This window comes from Alexandromys fortis, unplaced genomic scaffold, assembly GCF_014885135.2.
Source record: "Alexandromys fortis isolate MF-2015 unplaced genomic scaffold, M_Fortis_MF-2015_v1.1 scaffold_239, whole genome shotgun sequence".
NCBI lineage: Eukaryota > Metazoa > Chordata > Mammalia > Rodentia > Cricetidae > Alexandromys > Alexandromys fortis.
The window spans coordinates 1474723-1496588 of NW_026068120.1; the positions used below are offsets into that span (position 1 = coordinate 1474723).

General features: G+C 44.9%; 1 protein-coding gene across 2 annotated transcripts in view; it reads left to right on the forward strand.

Annotated features, from left to right (window-relative positions):
• Pkp2 (plakophilin 2) overlaps positions 1 to 19520 on the forward strand; it is an 83573-nt gene extending 64053 nt beyond the window's left edge. For both annotated transcript variants that reach the window (XM_050125119.1, XM_050125117.1), the window contains exons 7-13: positions 3623 to 3740; positions 4740 to 4904; positions 5881 to 6054; positions 11484 to 11637; positions 14027 to 14216; positions 15552 to 15639; positions 17919 to 19520. In XM_050125119.1, coding sequence (XP_049981076.1) covers positions 3623 to 3740; positions 4740 to 4904; positions 5881 to 6054; positions 11484 to 11637; positions 14027 to 14216; positions 15552 to 15639; positions 17919 to 17987 — 958 coding nt within the window. In that variant the 3' untranslated portion in view covers positions 17988 to 19520. The remainder of the gene's footprint in view (positions 1 to 3622; positions 3741 to 4739; positions 4905 to 5880; positions 6055 to 11483; positions 11638 to 14026; positions 14217 to 15551; positions 15640 to 17918) is intronic.
• Positions 19521 to 21866: the final 2346 nt, after the last annotated feature.

The window sequence follows — 21866 nt, forward strand, 5'->3', positions numbered from 1 at the left end:
CAGCAGTGTCTGGACAATAAAGACTAAAGATAACAGTTACTGCGGTGAGGCTGGCAGCAGCGCCCCCGCGTTGCCGTCTGGACCAGAATAAACACTCTGAAGTCACACAAAGCTAAGTCCTCTTTGCAAGCTGCACAGGAGATCCAGCGAGCAAGCAAGGCTGACCTTTGAAGTGTCAGGGCGACTTTAAAGTGTTGTCTCTCTCATCCAGAGGTTGGAAAAGATCAGAAGCTTTGAAACCTAAAGAACATTTTCTTGTGGTTGGGGACATATGATATTTGCTAAACAAACTGCAGGAAGAGTGGATGTTGGATGAAGTTTTCTCTCTCCTGCACCACTCTGCATAGAAAAAAAAAAACCAGTTCTATAGGACTGGAGAGATGGCTCAGCACTTAGCAGCACTGGATGCTCTTATAGAGGGCCCAGGTTCAATTCCCAGCAGCCACACATCTCACAGTCATCTGTGTACTAGTCTCGGGAGATCTGATTCCCTCTGCTGACCCCCACAGACACTGCACGGACACAGTGTACAGACCCATACATATAGAATAAAACGGAAGGAAGCTGTCCTCCTTCCTGACCCCCACAGACACTGCATGGACACAGTGTACAGACCCATACATATAGAATAAAACGGAAGGAAGCTGTCCTCCTTCCTGACCCCCACAGACACTGCACGGACACAGTGTACAGACCCATACATATAGAATAAAACGGAAGGAAGCTGTCCTCCTTCCTGACCCCCACAGACACTGCACGGACACAGTGTACAGACCCATACATATAGAATAAAACGGAAGGAAGCTGTCCTCCTTCCTGACCCCCACAGACACTGCACGGACACAGTGTACAGACCCATACATATAGAATAAAACGGAAGGAAGCTGTCCTCCTTCCTGACCCCCACAGACACTGCACGGACACAGTGTACAGACCCATACATATAGAATAAAACGGAAGGAAGCTGTCCTCCTTCCTGACCCCCACAGACACTGCACGGACACAGTGTACAGACCCATACATATAGAATAAAACGGAAGGAAGCTGTCCTCCTTCCTGACCCCCACAGACACTGCACGGACACAGTGTACAGACCCATACATATAGAATAAAACGGAAGGAAGCTGTCCTCCTTCCTGACCCCCACAGACACTGCACGGACACAGTGTACAGACCCATACATATAGAATAAAACGGAAGGAAGCTGTCCTCCTTCCTGACCCCCACAGACACTGCACGGACACAGTGTACAGACCCATACATATAGAATAAAACGGAAGGAAGCTGTCCTCCTTCCTGACCCCCACAGACACTGCACGGACACAGTGTACAGACCCATACATATAGAATAAAACGGAAGGAAGCTGTCCTCCTTCCTGACCCCCACAGACACTGCACGGACACAGTGTACAGACCCATACATATAGAATAAAACGGAAGGAAGCTGTCCTCCTTCCTGACCCCCACAGACACTGCACGGACACAGTGTACAGACCCATACATATAGAATAAAACGGAAGGAAGCTGTCCTCCTTCCTGACGTTACCACTCATTTGGTGTCAGCAGGAAAGGTGGCTTAAACTCATTTTGGCTTCTTCTTCATGTGAGAAATTGGGAGGGAGAAAAGAATGTGTTTATGGACTCCTCTTAAGCGCAGGGGAATCCGCGAGGACCGGACCCTCATTTGACCTTAGCAGTGGAAAAGAACAGTGGTTGACTCTGGTGACCTTCCTGGTCTGAAACATGCCACAGGAGTGGATATGAAGGGTTAAAATGATCAGTGTGCTTCTTAGCAGACTGCAGGACTGGCGATGGCCAGAGCAGACAGAGACAGATGGTGCCGGTGCAAATGACCATTTAAGAAAATGCTCTAGTCAACGTGATTTTTGTTTCCAGTTAACAAACCCATTAGTTATCTTTTTAAAATGTCTTCATTACTGGGAGAGATGTGTGTGTGATGGCCAGAGGACAGCTTGGCCACTCAGTTCTCTCCGCCCTGTGTGCACCAGTTATACACTCAGCTCCCAGGCTTGGAGCAAGCTCCTTTACTTCTAAGCTGTCTCGCCGGCCTTTGTTGTCTTGTTTTGTAGTTGAAAAAGTAACAGCAAAAGTCAAGGTAGTGAAGTGTTTGAAGAATCACAGTCACCGAAGGAATTTTGTTAAGACACATTTTTCATTGTGTCAGTTCCACAGCCATTAAATTGTTAGTGCTGTCTTCTCTCCACCGTGAAGCCGAATTGCAGAAGTAAAACAGCCAAGCATTGGTTGCACAGAGGCCAGCCTATCGCCAAAACCCCATGGAACTGTAATATGTCCACTCCCATGTCCTTTAGTTCTCGATGTAATACTGGGCACATTGGCTCCTTTGAAAGCAGTATTTGGGGACAGAGAAGTATTCTGAAGTCACTTAATACAGTTATATATTTAAACAGAGAAAATAAGACCCCAGGAGTTCTTGAGCTATTAGTCTAACAGTGACACTGCCTGAGACATATAAAGAAAAACTCCTGAATATATTTTTGATATTTTACTTGTCCATAAACAGACACGACATAGTTTACAATATTTCTTTTTAATTAAAGTTGGCAAAAGGAATAGGGGGCAGTTCTCAAATTCTAAAATCTAACTTTTTTTAGTATTCTTTTTATTGTATGTATACGCCTGACTGAGTTTATATGTACCATGTGCATGCAGGGGCCTACAAAACCCAGAATGCACCAGGGTCTCTGGAGCTGAACCTGGTGCCATCTTTACAGCCCCTTTCTGAACCTGGCTCCTCCGAGCCATCTCTACAGCCTGTTTTCTTGTTGACAGATGTGTTAACATTTTTCAGGGGAAAATTTTTTGAGTGGCTAATGATTAAAAGAAAAACTCAATGCAAAGAAATATAGAAGCAATAATGCCAGCATATAAATATGACCTGAATCTGCAAGTACTTTGCTTTACCATGTTTGATGAGCTGCATTTCTATATAAGGAAGCAGCTTCCGCTTGTGCTCACGGCTTTAGCAAAATTAGAAAAGATTAAACAGAAAGATGTTCATAGGTCAGGAGTCACAGACCCTGTGTTCTCTACAGCTCTCTGCCTTCTGGAGGAGAGGACTGGCATGTTTGGAGTATCAGGCTTAATATTTATCACTAACAGTTTGTATAAAAACCTCCAAGACTCCAGCAACAGAGTCCAGCACACTTTTACAGATAAGAAATGCGAAGCCAGACAACTTCAGGTTATTTAGACTGAAGACGTGGAGCCAGCTGGGACTTGGACACACAACGTATTGCTCTGTCCAGTGTGCTGTATTCCTTTAATTACAAACATTTGCCTCAAACCTGCCTCTCAGAAATATGGACAAGATTTAATAAGTCATGCTTGGGCCTTGATAACATGGGATGAAGCAAGCTCTCACATTTATGCTTGTTTGCCAGGTTCCAAACACCTGGAAGAAGCCTTAAATGAAGCTTTGAAACTCAAGCCTATTGGGTTCCTAGCATAGGCCTTATACGGGCCTTTGGGATGCATAGCACGCACCTCACACAGACTTTGGGGATTCATAGTACATGTCTCACACAGGCCTTCAGGATAGAGAAAATGCATCTTAACAGTTTCTTGTTGTTCTTGAAAGAAACATGAGCTCAGCTGGCCCTGATGGGAGGAAGACAATGAGAAGATGTGATGGGCTCATTGACTCATTGGTCCATTATGTCAGAGGAACCATTGCAGACTACCAGCCGGACGATAAGGTAACGCGAGAGTTAAACATCCTCACGCCAGACTACCCACTAGGACTTACTAAGATGCTTCACACTGGTAAAAGTCATCGTTTGATGCAGTTTTGATTTACTTTCCGAGCCCAAGGCTTTCATTACGTGCTTAGATATTTAAATTTCTATCTAGCCTTAGGCTCAGAGTTTTTCCAGACCCAAATTTCCAACACACGTTTTAACATCTCAGTGTGGATGTTCGTCAAATACTTCATGTTCAGCAATAAACCCTTAAATTCATTTCTTCCATCACCCAATCTTGCTGTTTTCTTTCTGATAATCAGCATATCCGGGGCTGGGGATTGTAGGTTAGCGGGAAGCACTGGCCAGACATGTATAGTATCGTCACTGAGTGAGTGAATTCTCGTTATCTTTCAAAAGACGACAGCAAGATGGATGACCTCAGGCTGCTCCTCCTCCCGCCCACCCTCTGTGCACACGCGGTACACCGTCTGTCACTTCTCTAGCACCACATCTGCTGCTTCCATTTGCGTGTCCCTACACTAGCTGTAATAGTGTCCTCCTGATAGGTCACTGTAAGCAGCGTCATGACTATCCTCCGTATTAGTGTGGCTACTAATTTATGTACGGGGAGTTTGAATTTGTTCTGGACATATGATTTTTAGACATACTCTAAGGGGCTAGAACTATAGCTCACTGGTAGAGCATTTGACCACTGTATAAGAGCCCTGAGTTCAGCCTCCAGTTATGTTAAAAAAGGGTTGGGTTGGGGGAGGCTACTCGTTATTTTAAGAAACTTGGATTCTGTACTTTACAAGTACTCGTGACCATTCATTCATGGTCTCGCATTAGCCATCCCAGCTGTCCTAGGTACTCCTGCGTACCTTATTGTCCAAGCATACTAAACTGCATGCAGTAAGGCTTTTGATAGCTGAAGCCTAAATAGCCTTGTGGTAGACAAGGCATCCGAGAGGGGTGTCACTATGACTGTGAGCAGGAGTCATGTTCTTCCCGCAGGCCACAGAGAACTGTGTGTGCATTCTTCATAACCTCTCCTACCAGCTGGAGACAGAGCTCCCAGAGAAGTATTCCCAGAGTATCTACATGCAGAACCGGAATATCCAGACCAACAGTAACAAGAGTACCGGCTGCTTTGGCACTCGGAGTAGGAAAGTAAAAGAGGTATGTCAGGGATCCTTTGAGAGGCAGCCAGGGATGAAGGGAGAATGGGGGTAGTCAAGTCGGTGATTGGGTGAAGGGGATAAAATTCAGTCCCCACTAATCTGACTCCAGATTTGTGCCGTTAGTGATTAAACCTTGTTGTCCTGTGTCCTTTGTGGGCCGTGATACAATCATTGTTTAAGCATTACCAGAAGCGTTGGTGTTTTCAGTGTGTATCCTAAAAAACTGTGAACACTTTAAAAGCAAATTTCCTAGAAAAGATAACATATCTCTTTCAGAACTGACATAAAAGTGAAAGAATGTATTCTTAGTGTTAGTGTATTCTTGAATTTGGAAAATGGCTGGTAAATTTAGATCCTGGATACTATTCCAAACAATTCCATAAGCCTTTGAGGGAACCAGACCTGTTCCCTGATCTTCAAAGTGATGGGCTGATGTGAGAGGTACAGATTGTCTTTATTATGACTCAAAGGGAAATACAGACTCATGGAATATAGGACAAGGTGGAAACACAGTTGGTTCAGCCACAGTGTCCCACTGCTCTGCCCCAGGGAGACATGAACAACCGTACCAGCTTGCTTATGCTCTGACCTCCCAAGAGAGCGAGAGAGACCTCTCTTCTCCCTAATAAGAGATCATATCAGCACACAAAAGCCACACCCTAATGCTGGGACCAAAAAAGCTATTGATGGAAATGAATTCCCACACCAGTGGTGACCATTTAGAATCTAGGTTAGATGCAGCTGGAGACAGTTTCAGAAGCACCTGTGTTTAATTCCCGTAATGTGAAGTGTAAAGTTGGAGAGTGTGAGAGTCCCTTAGAAAGACATAATTACTGTGAGCTAAAAGTTAAGTAACTGAAAATCATATATCCTCTTTCCTGATTTGCTCGTCTATCTAGACAGTATTTCTGGTCTGTTGGTGTGGGTCAGAGTCCTAGGCATCACTTGAAGTGCATTTACTCTTGTGTACTTAGCAATATCAGGACGTGCCAATGCCCGAGGAGAAGAGCAGCCCCCGGGGCATGGAGTGGCTGTGGCATTCCATTGTGATAAGGATGTATTTGTCCTTAATTGCCAAGAGTGCCCGAAATTATACCCAAGAGGCCTCATTAGGAGCGCTCCAGAATCTCACAGCAGGAGGTGGTCCGGTAAGTCTTGTGACAGCTTTTCTACTTTTTAAAATGAGGGCATTGTAGACAGATCTACCTTAGGTGCAGAGGTGAAGCAATCAGGTAGGAGCAAGGTTTCCTCATTCCAGCCAAGATAGTTCTCAGAAACCACCAAGGTTTCAGCCTTCTACTACTTTCAACCTCAGTTTCTGGAAAGCCGCGTCAGACTGCAATTACAAAAACAACGCCTTGGCTTTTATTTTGTTTAGTCCTTCTGCCATTACAGTCCTCAGAATTCTGCCTCAAATGAGTTGAAAAAAACACAGAGGGAAAGGAAGGAATTTCTCGTATGGAACTCCGATGTCTGGAGTGGGTCTGTCTTCTTCCATGATTAGTCTTGACTGTCTCGCTCCACCTCTGGATTCTGTTCCTGTGAGCCATATGGTAGTGAGGACAGCTGGAAATGACAGCAGGCTTACATTTAACAACCTGTCGTCCTCACAAATATTGTTATTAAGAACTCAGCGAAGGTGTTTCATTGGCCCATTTGGCCTGGTCTGGGGTAAAGTGCCCAGGGTACAGGTTTGCGCTGGCAGGGGTCACTTGCCTTTTGCACTACTTGCAAAGGATGTGTTCCCTCACAGAAAGTCTGTTCACACCAGAAGAAGTGGTGTATTCTTTTTTTCCCGCAAGAGGGCGCCAGAGCTCAGGACGGATGGCCGTGAACCACTGTGTGGGTGCCAGGAATCGAACTCGGGACCTCAGGGGGGGGGGGGGGGGGGGAGGGAGGGAGGGAGGGAGGGAGGGAGGGAGGGAGGGAGGGAGGGCAATCAGGCAACAAGCACTCTTAACCACTGAGCTATCTCTCAGGACAGTTTGAAGTGGTGTATTCTTTGTCGGTAAATCAGTGGTGCCCACACCAGCACGGGATTTGAAATGGCATCTGCACACCTGTGTCTTGGGAGCCCATCCACAGGGCAGAGCTCATCCTCTTTCCAGAGACTTACTTTTATCATCAGAGTCAAAGCATATGGCAGAAGGCTGTTACCTGTGCCGTATATGTGTGCCTGCTATGTTTCTATATTCTATTTCAAATCATTGTTAGAACTAAGTTTATATTTACCTAGATGATGAAGTAATCGCTCCAGAATGGTTCATTACACAGCCGGTCTTTGTGTGTATGTGTGTGTGTGCATTTAGCTACATAGCTGAACACTCTTGGAGGGAACAGAAACATTTGAGAAAATGTATCTGTGTGCAGTATAAGTGTCTTCACATAGAAACCACCTCACCATTACAGTGCGGCTAAGAGTACCAACCATTGTTTATTTGATTTGTCAGAAGCATGCTTCTGAACAAAGAGAAAGGAGGAACTCCGTTGTTTCCAACAAGAGAAACTAATAGTCATTTTTACTAGCTACCTGGGGACTAGTGGTAAAGGAGAGAAGCCATGTGAGGCGGGCAGCATGAGCCACACTAAGGTGTCGGAGCGTCATTCTGAAGGCAGCAGATGAGCACTAGCTGCTTAAATCTGATGGGATTTTAGGAGAAACTTTATTCCAGATCTGCCGTTAGTATTTAAAATCAGCAAGATTTTTTTTGTTTTGTTTTCATGTACATTGATGTTTTTCCTGCAATGCTTTTCCTGCGTATATGTCTGTGTGTCAAGTGTGTCAGATCCCCTGGAACTGGAGTTAAAGACAGTTGTGAGCCACCATGTGGGTGCTGGGAATTGAACCTGGGTCCTCTGAAAGAAAAGACAGAGCTATATTCCTCCAGCCCCCCTTCTCTCTCTCTCTCTCTCTCTCTCTCTCTCTCTCTCTCTCTGTAAGTTCTCTTACATACACCTGGCTGTTCTGGAACTCACTGTGTAGACCAGGCTGACCTTGAACTCACATAAATTCACCTACATCTGTCTCCCAGGCGCTGTGCCCAGCTGTGTGCCACCACCACCCGGCCCAAAATCACCAAGTTTATCAGCACCATTTGAGGTCATGGGGGAGGCTGGACAAATGAGATCACAGAAATGCTAATCTGAAAATGTACTATTTATTCTAGCAATATAATAAATCTAAAAAAAAAATCAGAAAAGGCAAAAAGCTAAATGGACCTAACAGTAGAGCGTTGGTGAGTGGTGAAGTTGAACTGGGATGCGACGACAGCATTGTTGGGTGTAGACACGCGTTTATGTGATAGCTGGGGCCACTCCAGCGTTAGTTCAGATGCTAGCGGGAGACAGTTAGTGATGTGAAGTTTAGGAATTAAGAGTGGGGAAAAGGGACTAATCATGGAGATAAATGTGATAGAAAATAGAGAACAAGAAAAAAAGGTATTCAGAGCTCCATGGCTACACAGGACAATGTTCTTCTGGTTCCTTGTCACAGCAAGACTAAGTAGTTGATGTATGAAAAGAATTGAAGCTGGAAGCCTAGGAGGTGTGAAGTGGTTAGCTTGCTTAGCTGCATGGATAGGAAATAGAAGGCTGACAGCCAGTCTTCAAGGCCGTCAGATAAAATATACATGTAGACGGCATATGGGGAGAGAGGAATGCCCATCTCTTCTCTTCACCCATGGTCCTGAATTGTACCCAAGAAACAGCTTCCTTTCTGGATATCTCTGGGGAAGAAACCTTCTTAGAGGAGAAGAGTTGATGGAAGATCAGTAGTTGCTACAAAGTATTTAAAGTAGTAATAATTAGCTTCCTTTAGCCATGGAGACTTTGACACTCATGTAAAGTGATGTACAGTTTCCTGAGGAATATTAAATATAAACACAAAAACAGTTTTAGAGATCCCATATTCCTTTTAGTTCTACATTAAAACCCTCAATTCTAGAAAATAGAATTGAGAGAATGAAGAATACAGGTGGTGGTAGGAGGCAGTGTTTGTATGAGACAAGAAAGATAAGCATTCTGAAGAATGGATAAGAATCACAAGAATTGTTGTCATGATAGCCTCATACTAACTTAAAATGGAAGTTTAATATAAAGTCACAGACACAAGCTAAGGCTACAGAACTAGAAAGGGCTAGAAAAAGCCAGGTCAGCATTTAGATCCTGAGTAAGATTTTCCTAGGCCTGACCCAGCAGTAGTCTCAGGTACACAGACGGCAGTAATCCATGCCAGTGCTCAGGAGGCAGACAGATCTCAGTCTGGTCATCATAGCAAGTTCAGTGAAAGCAGATTACATGGTAAGAAAGCATAATCCAGCTAGCAGTGTGTTGCCTTTTCAAACACCTAATATCTACCTGACAGTGTACATATGAACTCACAGGGAGTGAGACAGCGCACAGAAGACCTGCATAAGCTCAAGCCAGAAAAACCCCAGTGGTGGGGCTGGGGAGACACACGTAGAGTCCCTCCTCTAGCTGAAGAGCTGTTGGGGTTTCGTAGCTGCTGAGGAAGAGAACGTCAGTTTTCTTTTTTTCTTTTTTTTTTTTTTCTTTTTTTTTTTTTTTCCGAGACAGGGTTTCTCTATGGCTTTGGAGCCTGTCCTGGAACTAGCTCTTCTTTAGTGTGAAGATCCCTGATGAGTCAGCCATACTCCAGGGCAGGCCCACACCTAATAGTAGCTGAGCAGCACCAACTGGAGTTGAGTTTCTTCCCTTCTTTTTTCTTTTTCTTTTTAAAGGCAAATAAGAGATAGTTTATTCTGGAGCCATTATGAGTGGCCATGGCCTGGGAACACAGATTTAGGTTACCCCAAATTCAATGTTCCAGCATGGACGCAGGTTCATGAAGGTTTTAATTTTACAGAGCAAAGAATTGTAAGCCGAGGCAACTTTAACTACACTGGTGGGTACTGCGAAGAGGCTGTACATCAAGATGGGCTCTTAAAAAAAGACAATTCAAAGTTGCGTGGGGAGGGAGGAGGGGAGGATCAGAAAAGAGTTAGGAGAGAAAGATAAATATGGCAAACTGTTGAAATAAGAGCGGCGGGGCTGCGTTCCCAGCACCCCGGCCGCCTGCTAGCTCATGCCCGAAGTAACAACACACAAACTGTATTCAGTTAAACACCGCTTGGCCCATTTCTATCTAGCCTCTTCTTGGCTAACTCTCGCATCTGGACTAGCCCATTTCTAGTAATGTGTGTAAGCACCCCAAGGTGCGCTTACCGGGAAGATTCTAACCTATGTCCATGTTGGGTCAGAGCTTCATCGCGTGTGCCTCAGAGAGCAGAGCTATCGGGAGAGCGGAGCATGGCATCTCTGCTCCAGAGCAGAGCTGTCGAGTCTACCCAGGAGAGCTGAGCATGGCATCTCTGCTCCAGAGAGCAGAGCTGTCGAGTCTTTCCGGGAGCAGAGCAGAGTCTGACCTCACTTCCTCTTCTGCCCAGAATTCTATTCTGTTTACTCCTCCCACCTATGCTTTAACCTATCAGGGCCAGCCAAGCAGTTTCTTTATTGCTCAATGACCTTCCTCCATCAGCAAACACATTATATTTTTGAAACCCTCAAAGAACTAATGAAAATGCTTCTTAAAAATCCCAGTTCTCTTTTTGTAATGAATTGGTTTTGTAGTTTAGAAATAAATAAGTTTGTTGAAGTGTTACCAAAGTTAGTTACCAAAGCATGAACCAGAAGAAACAGGACTGATAACTAAGCATCAGCTACTAAATGAAGCCAAGTGGTAACAGAGGAGCTGTGTTTTCTCACCCCAGTTGGCAGTCTAGGAAAACAAAGACTCTGGGTCTCTATATAAGCGGCTAGCAGCCATGTGACCAAATTTGACCAAACCCACAAAGATGAGCTTGTGTTAGGTGAATAATTCAAGAAAATAGAAAAAAAGTGCTGTCTAGTTAAGTTTATATTACTCAACCTGTGATTTTAAAAGTTCAGCCCAAGAGGACTGGGAGGTGCACTTCCTTGCAAGCACAGGGATCTCAGTTTGACTGCCCTACACTGACATAAAAAGCCGACATGTCCACCTGGGGGTAATGAAGACATGTGAATCCCAAGAGCTTGCCAGCCAGCCTAGCAGAAACAGCAGAATTCAGGCTCACTGAAACCCTGGCTCAAGGGAAGAAAGTGGAGGACAATGGAAGGCACGGGATGTCCCCTCCATCCTCCACAACGTGTGCAGGGTGTAGCCATACACACGTTAAAACTTTAGGTGTAATACAAAGTAAAGTCAGATCTTTGTGCTTATATCACAGATGCACAAAAATAATGAGTAACCTTTTTGTTGTTGTTTTTCGAGACACGGTTTCTCAGTGTAACAGCCCTGGTTGTCCTAGAACTCACTCTGTAGACCAGGCTGGCCTTGAGCTCAAAGAGATCCGCCTGCGTCTGCCTCCCGAGTGCTGGGATTAAAGGTGTGTGTCACCACCGCCCAGCTGAAAAAAAAAATTTTACTTGTAAAGTCCTTTCACTCGAGTTCTAGCTTTTATTGTCCCTCAACCTCTGGAATCTGCAGAGAACTTCTCCGATCGCGAATGTGATAGCATTTACAGGATCTGTCTCACAACAGATGCCCACATCCGTAGCTCGGATGGTTGTCCAGAAGGAAAATGGCCTTCAGCACACCCGGAAGATGTTGCACGTGGGTGATCCCAGTGTGAAAAAGACTGCTGTCTCCCTGCTGAGGAATTTGTCACGAAATCTCTCTCTGCAGAATGAAATTGGTGAGTTGAAGGCCGCGCGTCATAGGTGCTCAGTGAACTTCCAGGTGCAGGGGGCCGGTGATGAGCAGCCCTGCCTTTGCTGCACGGGAGGGCAAGTTCCCTCCTCCCATCCAGCCTTTCCTTCATTTGTTTTGATGACTTGCAGAAGAGAAATCTTGGACCACACTTGATCTGCGTGCCACCTCTCACCCACTGGCTGTTCCATTGGGGGGGGTCTGTCTCATCTGCATGTGTGTCATCAACATAATTACAGATGCATAATTACAACTTCAAAATTGTAAATTGCTCTATATTCAACGTGTAATTTATGCAATAGGACCCATCTTGATTCTGAGTTTTAATAGCCAAGAATAAGTAAAAATTCATTTCAATATATGTTGTGTTTTTAAATGAGATTTTTTTAGCCAGATATTTATTTCATTATTTGTCTGTCTATCTATCTATCTATCTATCTATCTATCTATCTATCTATCTATCTATCTATCTATCTATCGAGAATGAATATATTGTGGATATAGGTTTAGATAGATGCTTTCCCATAGTATTTTGTAGAATGTATTTTATTGATGCCTGTACTTTCCTAAGACAACTAAATGATAGACCCCTTTCATTGCTGCTCTTCCTCAGCCTTGACCGTGTGTGTTTCCTTAGCCTGGGTCTATGAAAGGTTCTCCTGGTTGGTGATGAAAAGGATGTGGCACCGAGCTCAGTGGTGGCTGGGCCTTCCTGTTATTTGGTCAGAATTATTTCCATATTGTCCACATAAGTTGTGAAAGGAATACCCATGTTCCCAAGGTCTTTTAGTCTGGGGTTTAACCTTCTGATAACTTGCATGTGGCCACAATTAATGGGCATAAACTCCTGGGCTCACCCAGAACAACCTGTGGAGGAAGGTGCTGTTGCTTCCGGTGTTAGAAGTTAGAGACATCTACTGTGTGCACCCTGCAGTCAGGATGTCTGCAGAGTCTTCTGTGGGTTGTCCTGGTGTCTTAAGTTCCCCTCATTTTAACTGAACCAGAAGCTTGATATTTTTAAAGTGTATTTTAGTTAATTAAACATATTCCTATAAGATAGTTAGGCTTTTGTGATTTTTTCTCTAACATATATAACTCTATCCAAAATATCTTTGTAGAAATCTTTTTCAACTTTTAAGGTAATGTCTGTATTGCCAGAAACGAAATTTCTGGATTGAAGAGTATGAAATTTTAAAATGCTTGACATTTTTACTCTGTGGAAGAATTTTCAGCACACTGAGAGCGGGCACTGGGTTTTCAGTACTCTGAGAGCGGGCATTGGGTTTTCAGTACTCTGAGAGCGGGCATTGGGTTTTCAGTACACTGAGAGCGGGCACTGGGTTTTCAGCACACTGAGAGCGGGCATTGGGTTTTCAGTACACTGAGAGCAGGCACTAGGTTTTCAGTACACAGAGGGCGGGCATTGGGTTTTCAGTACACTGAGAGCGGGCACTGGGTTTTCAGTACACTGAGAGCGGGCACTAGGTTTTCAGTACACAGAGGGCGGGCATTGGGTTTTCAGTACACTGAGAGTGGGCACTAGGTTTTCAGTACACAGAGGGCGGGCATTGGGTTTTCAGTACTCTGAGAGCGGGCATTGGGTTTTCAGTACTCTGAGAGCGGGCATTGGGTTTTCAGTACACTGAGAGCGGGCACTGGGTTTTCAGCACACTGAGAGCGGGCATTGGGTTTTCAGTACACTGAGAGCAGGCACTAGGTTTTCAGTACACAGAGGGCGGGCATTGGGTTTTCAGTACACTGAGAGCGGGCACTGGGTTTTCAGTACACTGAGAGCGGGCACTAGGTTTTCAGTACACAGAGGGCGGGCATTGGGTTTTCAGTACACTGAGAGTGGGCACTAGGTTTTCAGTACACAGAGGGCGGGCATTGGGTTTTCAGTACTCTGAGAGCGGGCATTGGGTTTTCAGTACTCTGAGAGCGGGCATTGGGTTTTCAGTACACTGAGAGCGGGCACTGGGTTTTCAGTACACTGAGAGCGGGCATTGGGTTTTCAGTACACTGAGAGCGGGCACTGGGTTTTCAGTACACTGAGAGCGGGCATTGGGTTTTCAGATTCATATGTCAACCAATGACCTGTGACTCCAGCACTTGGGGGTGGGAGAGGCAGAGCCTAGGAGTCACTGGCCAGCCAGTGCCCTAAAACCAAGCCCTGGTTCAGTCAGACACCCTGTCTCAAAGCGATAGGCGGAAAGGGAATAAGGAAGACAGCTGAGAACCTGCTTGACTTTCATGTACGTGTGCAGGAGGCACACATATCAAACACTCCTGTGTGTGTAACACACACGTTCACACACACAGATCCTCCTAAAAGAAAAATCCTTCTAACCAAGCATTGTTTTTCCTTCAATTTGTAGCCAAAGAAACTCTACCAGATTTGGTTTCCATAATTCCCGACACAGTCCCAAGTACTGACCTTCTCATCGAAACTACAGCCTCTGCCTGCTACACACTGAACAATTTAGTGCAGAATAGTTACCAGAATGCACGAGACCTCCTCAACACCGGAGGCCTGCAGAAAATTATGACCATCAGTGCAGGAGAAGGGTAAGTCCTCTAGTTCCTGTCCCCGTTTCTCGCCACCACGACTGTATCAATGCCCTAGCTGCCGTTACCTTTCTGAGTCCTACGAGCAGCAAGGCCGCAGGCAGCATCCAGATCTGGGCCCTCATTCTCTTCTAGAAAATGCAGTCAGACATGGTTTCTCTTATTTGTGGATTCTGGTGTTTCCTGATGTAATTAGTTAGCTTCCCAGAGCAGTGGCTGTGATTGAAGAATTGTAGACTATAGGCAAAATGGCATTTTACCATATTCTATCTTAAAAAAGAAAAGTGCTAAACAGCGTAAAGATAAATGTTATGAATGTAAAAACTCTGTCAATAAAGAACTTACAGAGTTTTGAATGTAAGGGACCTGCAACTTAAATGAATTTACTTCTTCCAAGTGACCCTGAATGTCCCTAGGGTACTAAGAACTCCACAGGAGGCTAGTGCGACTCTCCTTCCAGCTAAGCTAGTGTGGAAGAGAAGCTGAGGCGAAGCCCAACATTTGTGTACATTGTAGCTTTCTGTATTCTTTTTTTTTTTAAATGTGCATTAGTATTTTTCCATGAATGTCGGGTCCTCTGGAACTGGAATTACAGACAGTTCTAGGGATTGAACCCGGGCCCTCTGGAAAAGCAGTCAGTGGTCTTAGCTGCTGAGCCATCTCTCCAGCCCTGCTTTCTGTATTCTTGATTGCATGTTAATAGACCTTTGTGCCAAGGGGAATAAGCCCATATTCTGTGTTTATGAAAGAAAATACAGCTGTATATTAGTAGGTAATAGATGGTAATGAAATCTGAAAGAAAACTGACATCTAGCCAGAAATGGGAAGTTGAGGGCACATTTAGAACTGGAGCATCAGAAGCCAGTGCGGTGTCAAATGCAGTGGGGAACTGGATTGGGACAGTAAGTTCTCTGTCGACCCTGTTCTAAAGACACAATGAACAAGACTGTATTTTATTAACTTGGAAAATTTGGTTTGCCCCACATTGGGAGGGTCCTTTTGTCTCGGAGGCACGCACACATCTTCGCTTGTTTTTCTGCATTGGAATCTGTAGATATGTACCATAAAAATACAAATGAAAGGTGCTATAAGTAAATTGAAGGATTTAAAGCATGTATAAACATCGTGGGTTTTTCTCTGTAAATTACTTATTTACCAGCGCTACCCTTATGATTTATAAAAGAGCCTCTTAAGTGAACTCTGGCTTTCGAAGCTCATCCTCTGTGTGTGTCAAGTGGCAACTGCTGAAGCCGCACCAATGGCGACTTGAGGAATGAGAAGGGAATGGACAAACTCCATGTTCTCACTGATCCACACGCATCTCTCTCTTTCCAGCTATGCCCCCAACAAGGCCAGCAAAGCAGCTTCTGTCCTTCTGTACTCTCTGTGGACACATACAGAACTCCATAATGCCTACAAGAAGGTAAGAGCACTGCCCAGATAAAACGTGACACTCGACCTGGCCCTCAGCCAGGTGATCAGAAATCACCAGATAGCTGCACTTTCTTCTTTGTATTTAAATAGGTTGGCTATTATGGTTGTCATTGTTGTTTTGATTTGTTTTTTGAAAATTTCATACATGGGCACTGCATTGTCCCTCCCAAATTCAGGTTCTCTTCTTTAAGTACCATTGTTACATGTATATACACATATGCATGAGTACATACATAAATACATATGTGTGCACATGGACATGTAACCTACTGAGTCCGCTTAGCTTTGCTTGTATCCAAGGTTGACCTCATGCAATTAGACAACTTATGTAGGAGTTTATCACTGGGAGTGATTGATTCTCCCTCTCACAGCGGCCTTTAGCCTATAGCTCTTCATCAGGAGAGAGGTGATGTGGGGTCACCCCTGTCCACACTGATGCATCAGCTGGTGGTGCCATTTTGCTGGTCTTGTTCAATCATATTATTGAAAGTCCATGGATCCATTTTCCCTGCCATATCTAGGGAATATGATCTATCAGCCATGTTGTGGGCCTCTGGATCTTAAAATCTTTCCCTTCCATGGTTTTCCCTGAGCCTTAGACCCAGGGCTGCATTCCAGATATATCAGTTGCGGTTAGGTACTACACAGTCCCACTATAGATCTCTGTAATAGTCTCTGTATGCTGCAGAATAAAACTTGGATGAGGAGTAGACTCTACACTTAGCTGTGGCTCTAAGGGAAAGTCTTTGTAATGCAGTTAGAAATGATATTAGGATCTGGCAGTAGTATGTTGTCCTCTTGGGGAAATGACCTCTCCACAGCCTACAAAACCAAATAAGACATCAGTCCTATGGACGACCCTTAAGTCCAATTAGGTGATTATTGATCATCTCCGAAATAAAGTGCCACTCTGGCAGCATTGTGGCTGTCTTGACAGGCTGTTGTTGTGGCCCACAGACCTTACAGCTGGTTAGAACTACTGACTGCTCCTCTCTTGGCCACTTCCACAGCACCTTCCCCTCTGTGAGCACCTCCTTAGGAAGGAGGATCCAGTCAGCTCCAGCTCCATTCCTCCAAATCCTGAGTCCCAAAGTGCATGGTGTCTTCAGCAATAGGGATTTACCTTTACGTTCTGTGAGCAACACAGGAAACAGTAACAACTTATATTGCTGTGGAAGTCTTTTGAACTCCTCTGACCAACAATTCAAGAGGATGCTTCACATGCATGGTACCAGGGGTTTGTTAGGTACTCCATGTGGCATAACTTCTTTAAACTATGTATCTATGAATACACATAGATATTACAGATAATTTTAGGAAACATAAAAGGAGTTCCTATGTCTTTTCAAACATCTTTAGTGTTATTTATCCTTCCTCCTCCACTTTTTCTCCACATCGCCCTCCCCCTTTCCACTGAAAGTGCCCCAGTTCTTTCCGTTTCCACCTTTATGTCACCCGTGTCTTGTCATTCCCACTCAAGAGCTTCCCCTCCCCCACCCCACCTTCCCCTCACCCCCACCCCACCTTCCCCCCCCCCCCCCCCCCCCCCCCCCCCCCCCCCCCCCCCCCTCTTCCCCTCCCCCCCACCCCACCTTCCCCTATTCCCTGGCACTACCTTGGTCTACTGTTGTATTCCTGATTCTGCAGGTTCTCCAGGTTATTTACTTGTATCTGGAGATTAAGAGCTGAGGGCCACAAAGTGAGAGAACGTGGGGCTTGTCTTTAGAGTCTGTGCACCTCACTCAGTAGAGTGTTTAAATTTCATCTATTTACCTGCAGATTTTATGACTTTGTTTTTCTCTGCAGCTGAATAGAGTTCCATTATGTACATGTACTGTATTTTTATCAGCCATTCATCAGTTGAAGGGCATTTGGGTTGTTTGAAAACATATTCCACCAGCCTCAGCAGTTAGAGCAATGGAAATCAAGACTGCTCTCAGATTTCCCTTGCCATAATCGGGAGGGCTAAGATGGAGAGCACAAATGCACGGGCGGGCGGGTAAGGCTGTGGGGAAAGCGCACCTCCTGCACGGCGGGGAGTAACCAGTGTGGAGCATCCTGAAGCTAAACAAATCTACACCAGTCCTTGACATACGCCAAGGAGTTGACATCTGCTTCCCAGACATGCTCAGCATGTTCATTGCTGCTTCCGTCACAGCTGCCGGGAAATGGAGCCAACCTAAATGTTCTTCCGCTGATGAATGGATGAGACGTTTTCTTATGCGAGGATGTAGTAGCCTTTTACATTTCTATCTGCTTCTTCCAAAGGCTCAGTTTAAGAAGACAGACTTTGTCAACAGCCGGACCACCAAAGCCTACCACTCCCTTAAAGACTGACAAAGGTGGAAATAAACTTGAAAATTTCAGCTTCAGGGTTCCCCACTATAATCCCCCCCCCCAAAGAAAATACCTATTTTTCTACTAACTGACCCAAGAAACCTCAGAAAGCATGCTTTGTTTATATTCTTTTGTATTTCTATCCCCAAAGTCTAGAAAATGAATAATCATGATATAATTTGTTTAGGCATCCTTAAGACTTCTACAAGGTCTGTTGTGCCCTGTAGAGCTCACGGACACCATCGTCCACGCTCACAGTACATGTGAATACATGTGGGTAACAGCCAAGGAGCACCTAAGGAAAGACCTGTGTGGCTAGACTTTTAAAGTGTGGTTGACATTTCTGTCCTTTGTCTGGGCTTCCTTCTTGTCCCTCGTCTGCATGTTACTCCATTATTGGACCACAGGCGTGTGTTCACCATACTGAACAGGACAGAGATGACAAGAATAAAGCTTTGGTGACAAGTCGTTTGTGATTGTTTTCCACCTTTTGGGTAGCTCTGCTTTATCTTTATCTTTCAATTTAAATGGATGTAAGAAATGTAGATTCCAGAACTGCATGACAAGGGAGTTGAGACGTGTCATAGCAAACTCTGTGGCCGTAGCAGCTCACCCACCAGGCACCACTGCGATGTGGTGGAGAAATGGGAGAGAAGAGAAACGGAGCGACTCATGCGCTGTGGAGAGGTGGGACTGGAGACACTGTTGTGGTGAGGAAGAGGCTGGTGAGAGTGGGCTGCACTGCCACCTGGAGCCAAGTGATGTCTGGACCTCTGCTTCTTCCGAGGTGGCTCCATGGTAGCCAGGGATCTGTGTTGATGTCTGTGGTCCCTATTACCACCAAAGGCCATGAAGATGCCTGTGGTCTGGGCTGCCACCCAAAGCCATGCTGATGTCCAAGGGCCATGCTGAGCTGGCCCTGCCCCTGAGAGAGTTTGCCCTGCCCTCACAGGAGAGATGGGCCTGCCCCTCCCTGACTGCTGCCTGCAGGGAAGCTGACCCTGCACCTCACCTCGCCTGAGTGGGGATTCCCAGCGGAGGCCTGGGCTGATCAACTCAGCTACCACCCAGGCCCACCCCAACGTCTCCCCCATCTGTGACTACTGGAGTTCATGAAGGGACTGGTCCTGCAGAGCTCTAGCCACAGGGTCTCCATGAGTGCAACAGCACGGTATTCCAGAGGAGTCTCGGGGCGAGGGGGGGGGGTATGGATGGTGTAGCAGAAGCCAGAGGCCTTGAACCAGACCAACAACTTGTTGCAGTGAACGTTATACAAGTAAAGCCGTTGGGCACAAGGGCCTACTGCACAGCACACCGCGGCTTCCCTTACCACTGCGGCGAATACATTTATGAAGGACAGGTGGGCAAGGAGGAGGGGCAAAGTGGAGTTTTTTTTTTATTATTTTTTTAATTTTTTCCTTTCTTTTTTGGAGGGGAGGCTACAAGGGTGGAGGGCAAGGAAGGACTGAGAAATGAATGGGACGGGCACATGATATGAAATTCTCAAAGAATAAAAAGTGATCTTTAAAAAAGTCTGGCCATGTATAAAGACAAGTATTGGTTCTGAAATTCCATGTTCTCCCTAAGCATTGTATAAATGGAGTTTTCACTTCAAGAAATCATGTCTGTGTGATGTCACCTCTGGGTGTTGATCTCTTGGCCCAATGTGGTCTGTACTTTGCTGCCCACTGTGGTTGGAACAAGAATCCTTTGTTCTTCGGCAAGGTTCCGAGGGGAGCCAGCTGAGACAGCTTGTTTGAATGAATCACAGCGTCAACGTTGTCCAGCTTTGACAGTGTGATCCAGGGCCGCTGCAGCTCGTGTTTTCTCCTGATACAAGACAGCAGAGCCCTCGAGAAGGGGCTGGAAGCCATTGTAGCCCAAACTGGGAAGTACCAGCCTTCAGCAGCTGAGAAGTGAGCTAGGGAAGGGCATTTGTGGGAAAGGCAGTTTTAACTAGATGGTAATTAAGCCGTTCCCATTAGTCCTCCACTACAATTCTGTTCTTTATTGATCCTTTGAAGTCTGACATCATTTGCATAAGAAAGTAAGAGAAAAATAATCCTTCAGCTACTTTGGTGGGAAAAAAAATGAAGAGAAAGTAAATTCCCATTTCTATTTAAATGTTCATTTAATTCTGAATTATGTTGGAACTTAAAATGTGTTTAACTTTAAAAGTTTTAGTTTAGGTGATTAGCCCAGGTTGAGAGGTTTAATTTTTTTCTTAAAAACTAAATCATTCACCAAAGGTCTAACAATAAGCATTTAGGGCTCGTGTATTTCTCCAAATAAGCGATAGAAGTTTAAAAGTTTCTGTGGATTTCTGTGTTTGCTTCTGGTGTCTTTATCTTAAGGTGTTAACATCCGGTTATATTAAATACAAAAAGAATGGAAGTGACATTGCCTAAAGTTATTTATATTTATTTCCAAATTAAAGTCCTCAACTTTTTACCAAGAATAGTTTCCTATCGTGACCAAAGTATATAAAAATTGGAAGACACACAATTGTGTTCACTATTGTTAGACTTTATGTATATAAATAAATATATATAGTGTCTGCGTCTATGAGAGCTTAGCTGGCTTGATCCTCCTCTCTCGCTTTGTTCCTCTGTTCACAGACAGCCCCGACTTTACTCTTTGTCGGCTCAGCTAGGGAGGCCCTTGTACAGATGAGTATCAGTTTTGACCAATGGTCTGTACCTAAGGCTGTTGTTTCCTGGCTGTGCCTCTGCCCCCACAAGCCCTCCCTCCCTTCACATCAGTTTGTGCTATGAGGTTTAAAGCCACTCCACGTCCGGGAATACTGAATGGTTTTCTAGACTGGAAGGTTTCTGGCTTGAGACTGCATCGCAGGAGCAAGTGACTGGTAATACCCTGTTTACCTTGAAAAGGTTATCTACAAAATAAACGGGATTAACATGCCAAAGGGAAAAAATAGCCAGGGCAGACAAACTAATACCAGATAAGTCACCCTCTAAGACATAGAAGAAAACAAAAGATTGTGTGTGTATGTGTGTATATAAAGCTTTTATATATATTACATATATACAGTAGGTTGTGAGATTTCTGCTTAATAAAGATAAACTTTCATACTGTAGTGAGGATGAGCCTCAGGATTGGGGGACAATTCAGGAGACACCCAATCAAGTTTTTGGAGTATCTTCTTGCATCAAAAAAGACTTGATCCTAATGGCAACAGAAAACATTCATTCAGCTAGTGCCCAGTATAACCCCATCTTAAGACTCATGTGGTATGAAGATCCTTGTTGGGGGAGGAGAGACAAAAGGAGGAACCACTTTTCAAAATGCAGTTCTGCTTTAAGGTTAACAATTTAGTTTGCAGTGGTCCTGACGTCTCTGATGAAATATACGCCAGCCTTTGAAGGCCTGCGTGAGGGAATATCTCCTTAGGATGAGTGTGTTCTGAAGCAAGAAAGAATGCCATCTGTTAGTGTCACACCCAGCAGACTGTGCCTGGGAGACTCTCCTGGAGAATCCAGCTGTTTGAGCTGAGGCAGGCGCCATTTTCAATTCCCAGCAACCACATGGTGGCTCACAACCATCTGTATTGAGATCTGGTGTCCTCTTGAGTCGTCCACATCAACTTAGACCCTGAAACCCAATCTGGACAAGTTCAACAGAACCGCCATGTACGGGCTGCCCACGCATACTTCAGCATTGCCAAGGCATAGATTTCATCTTCATTCTGTAGAGTAGGCAGCCAGACTTCAGTGCTAGGCTGTACCAGCAAGACCTGCAGATACTCAGTGGCATCCTTGTCTCCTCAGGCTTTTCTTTAAAAAAAATATGCATGGGAAAATCCGAAGCAGAGATAATCACATTCCTAGAGTCAGACAAAGCTGCAGAGGGCCTATCTGA